At 39.8% G+C, this 13,922-nt stretch overlaps 1 protein-coding gene across 10 annotated transcripts in view; it reads left to right on the top strand.

Annotated features, from left to right (window-relative positions):
- The window catches only part of KIF1B (kinesin family member 1B), an 80,816-nt gene that overhangs the window by 12,966 nt on the left and 53,928 nt on the right, over nucleotides 1–13,922 (top strand). For 6 of the 10 annotated variants that reach the window (XM_048967959.1, XM_048967965.1, XM_048967962.1 and 3 more), the window contains exons 3-12: nucleotides 6,176–6,252; nucleotides 8,302–8,481; nucleotides 9,955–10,020; nucleotides 10,123–10,301; nucleotides 10,829–10,940; nucleotides 11,411–11,488; nucleotides 11,654–11,719; nucleotides 12,460–12,477; nucleotides 13,057–13,132; nucleotides 13,430–13,508. In XM_048967959.1, the coding sequence (XP_048823916.1) occupies nucleotides 6,176–6,252; nucleotides 8,302–8,481; nucleotides 9,955–10,020; nucleotides 10,123–10,301; nucleotides 10,829–10,940; nucleotides 11,411–11,488; nucleotides 11,654–11,719; nucleotides 12,460–12,477; nucleotides 13,057–13,132; nucleotides 13,430–13,508 (931 nt within the window). The remainder of the gene's footprint in view (nucleotides 1–6,175; nucleotides 6,253–8,301; nucleotides 8,482–9,954; nucleotides 10,021–10,122; nucleotides 10,302–10,828; nucleotides 10,941–11,410; nucleotides 11,489–11,653; nucleotides 11,720–12,459; nucleotides 12,478–13,056; nucleotides 13,133–13,429; nucleotides 13,509–13,922) is intronic. The other 4 variants (XM_048967960.1, XM_048967964.1, XM_048967968.1 and 1 more) reach the window with 1 other exon arrangement.

Raw genomic sequence — 13,922 nt, forward strand, 5'->3', positions numbered from 1 at the left:
CAGATATACTTTCCAGACACGCGCATTTTGGGATACTTTTATTGTTAATTTGTTCTTGTGGGTTTGATTCTAAAAGTCTTTAAGATCATTGACCTCGTTTAAATTGATTATTCAGATGTAAAACTGCTGTTTGTATTCAAATAGAATTTCAAGGAGGCACAGAATGATTTGGTATTTGTTTCCCTAAATTTTGCTGAAGAAAAAATAGCCGTGCCAAAGTTCTGCCCAGCTTAACTCCTGAACTCCTATCTGTTCCTTCACCGATGATGTGAATGTAAGTGAGGACAGGAGAGTGGCTTTTCTGCTTGCTGTTATCTCTTCATACGTGTTGGTATTTGGTAGGAATGTGCTCTGGGTAGGTTACTGCTGCCATTAGGAGAATTACTGAGGCTGGTGTGAATGCTGTTCTGTCAGATGACAACTCATTTTAACTGGTTCTATTTCCTATGTGGGAATAAAGGAGTCTTTGTGCCTTCTGCCTTGATGGATGGGTAGGAATACAGGAACAGACAGTGTGAATGACAGGAAAGAATGCATTGCTTCAATGATGGGAGTTTGGTTTCTGCAATTCCATACCTGGCTTCCACCATTATTGGGTTTTACTTTTAATTGCAATTGATAGGAGGATGGTTTTTGGTTTTCTTCTTTTTGAATCTATCAGTCTGCTTTCCTCTCCTCCCCAGCACAGACTGTATGTCAGCTAATCCCAGGATTTAGCCCAAGTTAATTCTGTCTGCTGGTGTTTATCTGAAGGGCAAACTGCAGTTATCCAGTTCTGTGCTGGAGTGCCCTACAGAGTGACTAATATGGGGCACATCTGATGTCTGTGTGCCCTGCAGGGCGAGTCTCACTGCTCGAGGAGGTGGAGCTGCTCAATCTGGTGACTTGACTTCAAGACAGTGAGGAATAAGAAGACTTGCATTTCTTAACTCTTGTGTGCTTTGCACCCTTTCCCCATTCTATGAGTGTATTTCTTGTTATAAATGTAAAATGAAGTTCATATTTGTGTGTTTTTTGGATATAAACTTGAACAAATCAGAACTGCGTCAGAAACTGCACAAAAATTTAAAATGACCATTGGAACACCAAGACTGTTTCTGTACTGAAGCTCTCTGTCAAAGTTTGCAAACAGTTTTTGCTGAAATGCGAAACTAGAAGTGAATTTGATCCCATCAACCTGAAAGACTGAAAGCATGAGTTATTTTTGTGCTAGCTGATGGAGCAGGTGGTGGGTGGTATGGGAGTGTTGGTTAAGGAACAAATAGAGATTTAGAGGTTGGAGTGTGGAAGAACCTCCTGCCAAGCACTGGAGTTGCCTGTTTAAGTAAAGGCATGTGAGATCAGAAGTTTTGTGAGGATGGGTTTGTTGTTAATACCACACATCTGTACCTATAATTCCTTCGTTGATTGTGCTCCAGTGCTTATCTTTTGTTAGACTATACTGTTCCTACTATCAGCTTTTCCTTTACAAAGACTAGTTGGTTAAAATATGTGGGTTGTGTCTTGTAATCTAAATTTGCACTGTGAACCATCTGTTGTGTTTTGAAAAAGTCCTTTTTTTGTAGTTCTCCACACATATGAACTGCATCTGAAAATGAAGAAGTAGCTGGAAGAGGGGGAAAACAAATCTGTCATTTCTATTGTATTAGTTGATTAAGTGCAGGAGCAGAACTGGCATTGTTCTCTGTGTTTGGGGGAGTGTGGGAACAGAAGGTGATATGAGAATCTGCTATGTTACTGGGTATGGGGCCATAGGTCACTCTTTATCCATTCTTGCCCCTGTAGTCTTCCAATTGTGTTAATGGCACAGGATCTCTTTGGGTAAGAAGATTCCAAGAAAGTCATGGCAACCTTTCTAAAGCTTTGGAGCCCACTTTTGGTTTTGGCAGTTGCACTGTATGGGAGCAGCACCCGTGAGCTGTGTTTTAGGATTGTCGTTGTGTTTGAGTTCTGAATTGCTCTGTGGGAATCTCATGTTCTCCTTCCTCAGAGGTGACTGATTGCTTATTCTGATCTGTTTGCAGACTTACTCAGTTGTGCATGCTTTGTGTGCTTCTCAGGCACATTTTCTGGCAAGTTGTATGTACAGAGTATGGAGTACAGGTTGAGATTGTGTATTACCGTTTCATAGTACACTTCAGAAAATCACATTTGCAGAAGAGATCAGAATAATGCAATTGCTTATGTAATGATACACAACTTGAGGTTATTTGGTGTGAGGAAGCTTAGTGCCAAGCTGTTGATTTCCTTACCTTTTTGTCAGTGCTATGTAAAAAAAAAAAACTGTAGAATTTGCCTCTCTGTGTTGAGATGGCACAGTTCTGAATTAGTTGCATATGACTTGTTTCAGTAGCAGTGCTGTAGGAGATAGTGATTTTGTAGAGCATCCCCTGCCAATATCTGTTCAGTGTAGGAACCTTAACTTGTAGAAAGCTGTAGGATTCCAAATGAGCGAAGAAATTGGCTCTTGGTAGAGCAGGGGGCCTGAAAAAGGGATTGAGTTTCACAGACATTGGCTGCTGAGGCCGACTCCAACATGCAGAGCTGCCACAGTGCCACACTGATGGTAACTAATTATAGCTGCTGCACAAAGCGTTAGTGTCAGGCTGCAAACAGGAAAGTTAATTGCCACATTGGACCTTTGAAATATCAAATAAACAATTTTATTCTGTAAGATAAAAAGGCCATTAATGTGTTCCTGCTGTGATCGTCTGCCTTATTGCCTTTCTTATTTCCTGAGGCTCTGTAATTAAACCATTAGCTTGTGTACCAAGCTGAGAGTCTGCTGTGGTGAGAGGGGATAGATGATGACCTATTTCGTGATTTACTAATATGGCACTTCTTGGCCTCGCACAGTTTAAAAACCAAACAAAATAACTGAAAAGCTTTTACTGTTCTTGTGGGTGTTGGGGATGCTGGAAGCGATGCTTTTACTTCTTAATTCTATTTGTTTCCTTGTTAGTTGGAAAAAACAGCTTGGTGCATGAAATCAGCGTCGTCTGCTCAGTCTAATTTCTGCATGATTGTGCTTGGCTTTTTTTCCCCTCCAATCTGGCGTATGAAACTTGAGGATAAAGCTTACCTGTGATATAACGAGTCTTCTGTCTGACTCAGAAATATCTGTGAGCTTCATCTAGTAGTCCTTCCAGAGATGGCCCTTGGCACAATAGACAGCTTCAAGTTAGGTCAGTTGCTTTAATTTCATTTCCTGGTTTCTTGCTGCCTCACCATCTTCTTTCAGGTTTCACAGCTTGCCTTATGATGCATCTTATCACTCAGTCCAAATTCAGACTGTGTTGACCATGCTAGCAGCTTCATGCTTCGTGTGCTAAAAGGGGATTTCAGTCCACATGAAATCAGTTGAAGTTGTAATCTTGTTTTCTCAGTTGTTCTGCCCTTCTGGATTTCTTTGCAGACAGACAGGATTCCATTAAACCAGTGGTACTGAAGGCAGACAATGTCGACTGTATGTAAGGTATCAAAATAAGGATAAAAGGAATTCAAGCTTGAACCTGAAACTGAGTTGAAAAGGCTGTGCTTGGATCAGTTGTGAGGGACAGCATGCAGAGCTGCTGGCAGCCAGGAGGTTTCCTCTGCCCTGTTCCTGTTCTGTGGAAGGTTTTGGCCAGGCAGCTGCATTCCCAGCCTCTGACAGAGCTGCTTTCTTTCACGTTGTTCTCCCTTTCCTAATATGCTTCTCATGATATACTTTGCAGAAATGCGCATCCTAGAAAGTAGTTTTCAAGACATGGAACTTAATTTGAAAGAGTTCAGAGAAGCCTAATTTAAAAAAAATAAATGGTGAGCCACTACTAGCATAAATCCTGGAGCTGAGCATCACTCTGTGAACGTGGTGGATCAGATTTGAGTTGTAAGGGCAGGTGCAGAGTGCATTGCCTGACACTGAGCGTGCTGCGCTGCTGGAGACCTTTCATAGGTGGTCAGCATGCTTATATGAACAGCAAGCTGAGTGAAAAATCAGGCATTTTGGTGACTAAGTGTTGTGATACTTGAATTTTTCAAGCCATTAGTGCGTTATGTGTGTTTTCATGTCAAACTCCTTTTTGAATAATGCCAACATTTATACTCCTTGTTCTGTTTCCTGCTTCTGACACAGTAGAATTTTAATTTAACTTTCTTCCTTGGAGAACAAATGCTTTGGCCAAGAGAAGTGGCTTTTATATTTGTAGATGACAAAATAAGAATTAAAAAGACGTACGAATAATTGTTATTTCAGTGTAGGCTCTAAAAAAAGACCATGCCATGGAGATTGAGATCAAAGCTTTGTGGTTGCAAATTAATTGTCATGAGAGTTGCCAGCAATATTTGTATGTGTTCATGTATCTGCTTTGAATTGTGTTACACAATACATAGGGATGGGTTCTATTTATTGCTGCTTGCTTTCTGCTTTTAATAGTTGAATTACTTTCCCTGGAGCCATTAACCCACCATGATTGAATAAAGTGGTGGTGCTCATTCCTGAAGGACACATTGAAATGATTTGGAGACTGGTTCTGGTACTGTTTTTGTGCATAGGAACCTGCTGATGAATGACATGATTTCTTTCTTACCTTCTGGAGCTTTGATTGTTCAATAATTGAATGAGGAGCAGGAGAAGTTATATTTCAGGCTGCTAGAAGTTGCACTGAGAGAGAGCTGCTTGAGGTTTGTGCAGACAGGTTGTCTTGTGGATTTGTTCACTTGAGAATTGATGTACTACTATGTTGTAGATGCAGCATTACTGCTGCTTGGTCAAGAGGAGCAAGGGAAATGGGAGCCATATATGAGTGCTTAGGTTACTGGTTTGGTATGCGTTGATGCCCGTGTTGCTATCCAAAGCTGCACGTGTCTTTGCCATGTGATGCTGTACGGGTGTGAAGCAATGTTATTTGTTGGCTTTGCACGTCTGTCGGCTTTTATACAGCAAGAATGTCAGCGCAAGGTGCGTCCAAGTGAAAATGAAGTTGACCACCAGAAAGAGTAGCAACTGTTGCTATTTGTAATCCACACAGCGAGCCTTTCTCTGCAGTGTAGTTTTGGACTGCGGTCCGGCTCAGGGGGGTCAGCATCTGGCAGAGTGATTACATCTTGAAGGGAATTCTGTGACCGCGTTTTCAGAGACTTCAGTGCAACGTGTTAAGATCATAATGCCTGAAATGGAAAGGGTGGTGGGTGTTGCAGTTTGTTTCTGGTTTTATTTCTCCCAAGAAGCAGGAGAAGTCTCCGTCTCCCAGAAGCACAGCTTTGCTGGCCTGAATACATGAGAAACAGCCTTCCTTTGCTTAGGCTGACTGGTATTGGAATGCAAGTTTTCCCCAGCAAGAATGTCACCACCTGTGTGTTTTCTTTCTTCTTTGTAGATTTTTGTTTGCAAATATCTTAATTAGTATAAGATTTCCAAAGGCAAATGGCTGCTATAGGTGCAGATGGACATGTGGTTTGTCTGATTTTGATGCTCTCAGGAGTACGCCTTTTTAAAATCCTATTTATGTAGATGATTTTGAAAACAGCTGGTGGAAACGATCGTGTAAGGATTTCCTACAATACAGACTTGAAAAGAAGCAGCAGTAGTAGAGATTTAGTTATGCAGCAAGAGCAGTGCTTATAAACTACCCTCTGTGGCATACACAATCTGCAGGAGTCCTGTATGTCATTGAAATGGCAGCTGAATCTATTGGCAGAGGTTACTTGTGGGGGGGGGAACAGCACCTAAAATATACCTTGAAGAGCATTACATTAATTGTAGGGGATGCATGTATGTGGATCAAATATTGAAAACAATTCAGGGAGCTGAGAAAATAAAAAGAGCATCACAGTTACAGGTGTACTGACAGAAAAGTGGGGGTTTTGTTGTGTGTTGTGGATTCTGTGGATTTTGTATTTTCATTCCTCCTTCTTGTTAATATCCCTCAGCTCCTAAAAGCCTTTCCCATTCTATGTGCCAAAGGAGCAGCGTGACCTACTTCAGGCTTTCTATAGAACAGAAGAATTTTGTTTAGCAGCATCATTCCTTTTAGGAATGCATTTTCTTGGAAGATGTAAGTCTGGTGCTTCAGTCCTATTACTCCTGAGTGGTGTGGGGATGCTCAGGGACACAGATTGAGGCTCAACAAACTCATTAAGTATTGCTCCTAAGTGTCAAGTTAGCTAAATGTTTGAATTGTATTTCCTACAGGTATTATCAACCCAAAGAACCCCAAGGAAGCGCCAAAGTCCTTCAGCTTTGACTACTCTTACTGGTCCCACACATCGGTAAGTTCTTTTACAAGGAAACCATTTTTCCTTACCTGGCTTGATTCAACTGCTTGCATGTTTTCTGACTGTTCCATCCCTGTCAGTTGTTCCTGTACTGTGTCTCTCACCCTCATTAAGACTGAAAGCTTGAGAGAGGGCAAATCTAAGCTCTTAGAGTTTAATAGCAAGTTGTGGGTATTTGAAAGATTACTTAAAATATTCAGCAACAGTTTTAAGTGTTTTAAGGGTGCACGTGAACCAGAGTTACTTCAGTTCTATCTGCATATGGCTGGAAGTTGCTCATGTTCTGCAGTTCAAAGAACGATGTGGGCTGTGTTTCCCCTTGGCACATCTGGAAAAGGCAGAGTAGCGACCTGTGTTTCTAATGGCTGCAAAAGCAATAAACTCTCCCATCGAGCTCCTCTGCCCCACCCTCCTGCAAATTAGTGCTAAGGTCTTGCTGACTTCCAGTAATTGTTCTAAAGCAGAACTGTGTTGATCTGCCATCAACCCCTCCCCTGCCTTTTTTCTCAAAAAATGTAGAAAGAATGGGTAATGCTTCTCTCTGTTTTTAGTTTTAGCAATTTGGATTGTGCAAATGTGACAATATTTGAGTAAATCTGTGGCCAGCAAGGATACTTCCTTGACAAAAACCTAGGAAAATTTGGATTTGCGCAGCCCTTTTTATGAATCTTCCAACTGAATATCCTGACTCCACTATTCCTGAATATTCCTGGTTCCAAAGCAGCTGTGCAAATGAATTATGGGATCAGCTGAAGGAATCTTAAGAGCACACTGAGTACCAAAAACCAGCAGACAGGCTGTATCAAGGAAAAGAACTGATCTGAGAGCCTTGAGTCTAACATCAGAATGTTATCCCAGCTAGATTTTGTCTTGATTTCAGGAGCAATTAATGTTCAAGTCCAACATTTCAGGAAGAGAAAATACTAAGTCAATAATACCACAGTGACATTCTCCTACAAAATCAAATTGCAGAGCAATGTATGGTATGTTATGTATGTTAGCTGTGCAGTCTGCTCTGGTTTGTGCAACTTAAAACATCTGCATTGCCTGGAGTGAGAATTTTTTTCCAATATTGGTTGAAGTCTGACCACTACAGTGCCTCAGTGCTTGACGTGTACTGCATAAAAACCAGAGGATTCATGTCTTTAGTTTGTGAAGCTTTGTTTTGAGCAGGTTCTGTGTTTGCTCTGAGATCTGGCAAGTTTATTTTCTGACACTGCAATTGTTCTGATTTTTTTTTTTTTTTTCATTGCATATGCAGCACTGTTCATTTTAATCAGACAGTGGTGGTAGTAGGGCTTTATCCAAAGTGCAGCAGAAACTTTTCAGTCAGGTATTTGAAGATGATGTCTCGCTTTGTCCTTCTGCATCTGTGCTCAAGTTTATGTTATCTGTTTGGTTTTGCTTTTCTTTGTTACTGGGATAAATTGCTTTAAAGTAGCCCTGCCTTCAATCTAACTGTGGAAAAATGTTCTGATACGTTGTCCTTGGCTGATTGAGTTACTTGATAGTTTGAAATATGTATTTGGGGGTTTTTGGAGTCAGCGCTTGCAAATTGAAACCTGGATTGGTTGTATGCAGTGCAATAGGACAGCTGCCAGAAAATGCTGTCTGTTTTAATGATTCATCCACACTCTTGTAGTCTAAAACAACTCCACAGCTTTGGCTTCTCTTTTCCCCCTCCTGAGCCATAGTCAGGAGCAGCTGCTCCAGGATTTTGTGATTTCCAGACCTTCTTTGTTTGTATCCACTCTCCAAACTCTACTTTTGATGTTTTTCCTCTCCATTCCAAGCACCTTGAATCACGTTTGTCAGTGATCTTGCACAAAACATGCCCAGTAGTGCCAGCAGTGTTCACAAACCAAAACTGGGACGTTGCTTCCTCAGCTGTGCTGGAGTATTGGTTTGGGAAAAATCTGTGGAAAAATGTGCTCTCTTTGCCTTTTCCTGAGAGAATTGACCCACAAGATAAATTAATTGCTTTTTGAAATGTTACGTGAAAGGGAGAAGACTGTTTCTGATCCTGTTCTTGTGTCTTTTCAGCCTGAAGATCCCTGCTTTGCATCTCAGAACCGTGTGTACAATGATATTGGGAAGGAGATGTTGCTACATGCCTTTGAGGGCTACAATGTATGCATTTTTGCCTATGGACAAACTGGAGCTGGGAAATCCTACACAATGATGGGCAAACAGGAGGAGAGCCAAGCAGGGATAATCCCCCAGGTATGACAAAAAAAGAAAGGGATTTATTTTTTTTGTTTTAGAGCATGTTCAGATGCTTGCTGTCCAAGAGAGTTATTTTTTTAATGTCGAATAGCAATTCACACACAACATCAGTTTCTTTCTGAACTGTAAGAAACTTATTCTGGAAAAGAACACTGAGTAATTTTGTCTCCATTGTTGCACTTTTAACAATTGTACCATATGTTCTCTGTCTGCTCTTCTGCATCCAATTTCTCCCCTTCACCAACAAACTGGTAAATGAAGGTGTCCTGTTCAGTAGATTTCTTGTCTCATCCGACTGTAATGAGGTCAGCACGTGGCACCTTTGCATTCAGCAGGAATTCAGGTGACAGTGCTGATGAATCTGCCATAAAGCTTTTGTGGAAACAAATTTCTCAAAGTTAGAAATCAAATAATATACTGATGCATTTGATAATTTGGGGAGGAAATTATTTAGGCCACAGACCCCATTGAAGTATGTAGGAAATGTTCTGCTCCCACTTGGAGCTGCATATGTAGATTATTTTGAAGTCATGTTGGAAGAGTGTATTTGTGCACATCTGGTGGGATGATGTGATTAAAGACACGAGAGAGAACCTGTTGAATCTGTTCCCTCTTGTCACGTATGCACAGGGCACAGCACAATCACTTTCTGACTAATACAGGTTGTTGACATTAAATTTCTTTGTGTTGGCAAAATTCCTTGATCTGTCTTCCTGTCTTGTAGTTTGATGTTTAAGACTTTAACCATGTGTTGGCTGAATTACTTCAAAGTACATGCTTTAAATTTGCCTGCATTTTCCATGTGTTTTATTTTCTATGCAGAGGCCAGTAGATATGTGTTCCCAGGTCCTCTTTGTTTGCACATCCCTCTGTCCTCATGCTTTTTAATCTTCTTGCACATATCCATGCGTTTGCCAACTGTTCATTCTTTTTCTTCCTTTATGATCTTAATTTTGTGTCTCTCGTTTGACTTAACTGTAGAGGAGTGCTACTGAAATAGTGGAATGCTGAGTGACTGCAGCATTCTGTTAAATGAATTTTGATACTATTTGCCTATTGATTGAAATCTGAGTCCTGAAACTTAAACATACCAGTGAATTGACACAGGATTATTCTTTTAAAGATAAACAGACTAGTGTGGGATTAAGAATTTTAATCATGAGTTCCTAAAATTCTTCCAATGTTGGTTATTTCATCTATTAATGTTATAACAGGTTATTCTTCCAATTTCCTGTTACAGAATATTAGTATTGGTTAAACCTTGAAGAATTGAAATGCTTTATAAAATAAATTATCAAGGCTGGATGATAATGACAGATAATTGGGGTTAAGTATCTTCCTAGTGACGCTGTTTGTTGTTGATGCAATCTGTTCCTTTTCTTCCTCTGCCAAGTTAGTGACACGTCATTGTAGTTACTTCTTATTACTCAGTAAGATCTAATTTCTGACTTGGTTTTAATCTCTTTCCAGCTATGTGAAGAATTGTTTGAGAAAATCAATGACAACAGCAATGAAGAGATGTCGTACTCTGTAGAGGTGAGTGTGGTGAGGAATCAAAGAAAGTCTGTGTGCTGGACATCAAACTACACCATCAGCCTTAACAGTCATTAAATGATCTTTGCCAATTCCTGTTTTCAGGTGAGTTACATGGAGATTTATTGTGAGAGAGTCAGAGACTTGTTGAACCCGAAGAACAAAGGGAATTTGCGGGTGCGAGAGCATCCTCTGCTTGGCCCTTATGTGGAAGATCTGTCCAAGTTAGCAGTCACATCTTACACAGACATTGCAGACCTCATGGATGCTGGAAACAAGGCCAGGTTGGTGGCAGTAGCACGTTGCATAGTTCTATTTGCTGTGGGTTTACCTGACATGCAGCACAAATTTTGAATAAGTGGTGTAATGGTATTGCAAATCACTATGGATACTTAAGGCTTGTAATGTCTTTAAATTAAATAATAAGTAATTCTACTGGCTTTTAAGTCAGCCTTTTGGTATAAATAAGTAGTTTCTTTCCTTCACTCAAGTGATCAAGACTAAAGTTGCTTTACAACTTCAGGTTCTTATTTGCTGTTGGTTGTCATTTATATACAGTATGCTTCATTTAACAGTCTGTGAGGTTGATGTGAATGTCATTTGTATTCTCTTATGTTAGTGTTGGTTAGGTTAGTAAGTACACAGACTAAGCAAACTCTGAACTGTGCTAAAGCTGGAAAGAATTGAGGACTGAAAAATAGGTGCAAGTGAGCTGTGATCCTCTACAGCTGCACTGAGTCCTGCAGGGTGTTGTACTTACAGCACAGAGGCTGCTGTTTTCTGAGAGTATCTGTGTGTGTTCATCTTCTAGGACTGTGGCAGCTACCAACATGAATGAAACTAGCAGCCGCTCTCATGCTGTGTTTACAATTGTCTTCACTCAGAAGAAACATGATGCAGAAACTGATCTTTCCACAGAGAAGGTATGTTACAGATGAGAAGTGGGAAGAATTTAAGCCTTAAGGAGTAGGTTCTGTGGGGAGAGAGAGATGAAAGGAGTTTTGAGGATTTCCCCCCATCTTTGTTACCACAGTTTTTGAGTCCCTAGAGTCAGGGTGACCTGTAAGTTTGTTTACATTCAAGATTCTTATGTTGCCTTTAGCAGTAACAGTTTCTTTTCACCTCATTCAGGGCAGCAGGCCTCAACCTCTCTTTTTAGGTAATCTGAAGTATAGTGATGTTTAAAAGAGTTTAATTCTGTAATTCCAGATGCTTCTTATCCACAAGATAATAATAATAATAATCAAACTAATTGCATGTGAAAACCTCAGTTTTAAGCACACCGTGGTCATTTCTAGGCAGTTTTTTCTCATGCCATAGGATATTTTGAAGTAACTTAATTTCTTACTTTAGTTGGACAAGGATTAATTCTAGTTGTTCCTTCTTTCTTCAGGTCAGCAAGATCAGCCTTGTGGATCTGGCAGGGAGCGAGCGAGCTGATTCAACTGGTGCCAAAGGAACCCGATTAAAGGTATGGGGCCACTGATGTGGGGAAAAAAGGGAAGTGGGTGCACAAGCAGTGTAAGAATTGCAATTACAGGTTTGGAAAAAAATGGCTGCAGAAGTATAGACTGAAGTTTGCAGGGATTCATGATTGAAAAATAAGACTTACTAATACTGGGTTCTGTTTTCCCAGGAAGGAGCAAATATAAACAAGTCTCTCACGACTCTGGGCAAAGTTATTTCAGCATTGGCAGAGGTGGTAAGTACAGCATTTAGTTATCTGCAGCATCCTTTCCATAACTAGTAAGACTGAGACAGTGAGAGTAGAGTCGTTCACTGTTCTTGATATGGCATTATCAGTGCAGTTAGCTCTGTGTGTGCCCTACATCTTACAGAGCCTGCTGGAAACTATTTCAAGGTAGTTTGAAGCATTAGTTTATTTAGCTTTGAAGAAGCCTTGCAGAATGAGTCTACTTTTGTGTAGAGGATGTGTTCAGATAACAAGCTTTTGGTTGTGCAGAGCCATAGTAGTATTTCTGTTGAAAAGAATAATTCTGGAGATGTAACTGCATGTTTCATGTTAAAATGCTAAGATGTCCCATGTTAGAAATAGCAGTTTGATCATCACAGACTTTTTTCAATGCAAAGACTTAATGTGTTTAGTTGATTAAACAGACAGTAATCCAAACACAGTCTTGTAGGTTCAGAAATGTACTTTCTCCTGTCCTTTTTTATTCAACTAATATTGAAAAAACCCAAAACAACAAAAACAGGTGAATTACTGCTGCTTTTAAAAGGAAGTTCTCAATAGCTTGGGACAGGCTCAGTGTACTTAAGTGCTTCTTAGGCTTTTTTGTTTTTATTTTAATGAAACTTATTCTAATTCATGGGGCTTCTCAATAAAAGGATGCTATCCAAACTAGCATGGAAACATATATAAGCTCTATTAAGAAGCACATCATTTATTGTATTCTGCTTTCTTTAATGCTTTCAACTTAGGATAACTGCACCAGCAAGGTAGGATGGTCAGAGTGGTTATTGTGTTTGACCAGTTGTGAAATTTTATTGTCTTTGGAACCAATGAACAAGGATCTTTCTTGAGAAATTACTGTGTTATAAAGAATTGTTACGAAATGTGAGAATGGTCAATACTGGGATTCAAAAATATGCTTAGGTTGGATATAAGGACATGAAAAACACACACTTAAGTATGTTTTGGGAGTGTTTTTTTTTTCTTTACTACATCTCTCCTCCTGATTTGGTGAATTAGCTTGGGAATACTTACCTTTTCAGCAGGGAAACTTTATTTGTTTTTGTGCTTCTGTGCTCCATGATTTTTTCCTTACCTCTGTAATAGATTGCAGGCAGTTGTCTATTCTGAGTTTTATAAAGTGAATGGAAAATTTTGCAAGCTTCAACATCTGATGCTTACCCACTATACTTAATTTTACTTGTCTGTTTTAAGGTTACTCACTTTTGACAAGGGGCAAAGAGGTGCCTATTCAGCACCTCTTGAGTGTTGAGTGAGTACCTGTGTTCATTTTCCATTCAGTGTTTATTTTTCAGGTTTTTCTTGTTTGTTCTTTTACTTTGTAGAGTAAAAAAAAGAAGAAGACAGACTTCATACCATACAGGGATTCTGTACTAACGTGGCTTCTTCGAGAAAATCTAGGTACGGCTGACTTTACCTGTGCCAGTATGGAAAGAAATCCTCAGTAAATTCTCAGAATGTTTTTAATTCACTTAAATTTGTATTCTTTATGGATTTAAATATTTTAACAGTCAAATCTGAATCGTGTGTTTCACCTTTTCTTAAAGCTGCAGCTTTGCTGCGGGATTTTTGTGTGTTCCTAGTTATGTGGAATGCAGTTGAATTCTGTACTTCATGGAAAATACTGATATTCAGCAGGCTGTAGTGCTTAGACTGGGCACTGAGGTGTTGTCTAAAACTTCATCTGTTCTGTTGCAGGCGGTAATTCCCGAACTGCTATGGTTGCTGCTTTGAGTCCAGCAGATATCAACTATGATGAAACTTTGAGCACTTTAAGGTACAGTTTCTTTCATCTGAGATGGATGTGGGTAACTGTGTGCTGTACCAGACACATGCTATCCTTCAAATTTTTGGTTAATATAAATTGAGAAACCTCTAGGAAAGAAAACTGTATAATGGGAAAAATGCAGTTATCCCAAAAGGGGAAAACTGATGTATGTGAGCAGGGAAACTAGGAGTTAATTGCCTACTTCTAATTTGAGATGTCAAACTCGTATTCTCCTGTTCTTTTCTAGTGTGGTCACTGGAATTGAGCATTTTACTTGAACTGAGGCTTCAGAGCAGTCAGTAATGGGGAAAAAATTCTGTTATGCATGGTGCACCTTGTTAATGCATCTTGTATAGATCTTGAAGAAGAGTTGTTCTTTTTGTAGCAGTACTCTGTATTAAGTAGAAATTCTTCTGATGTAAA

The sequence above is a fragment of the Lagopus muta genome, chromosome 21 (genome assembly GCF_023343835.1).
Source record: "Lagopus muta isolate bLagMut1 chromosome 21, bLagMut1 primary, whole genome shotgun sequence".
Taxonomy (NCBI): domain Eukaryota; kingdom Metazoa; phylum Chordata; class Aves; order Galliformes; family Phasianidae; genus Lagopus; species Lagopus muta.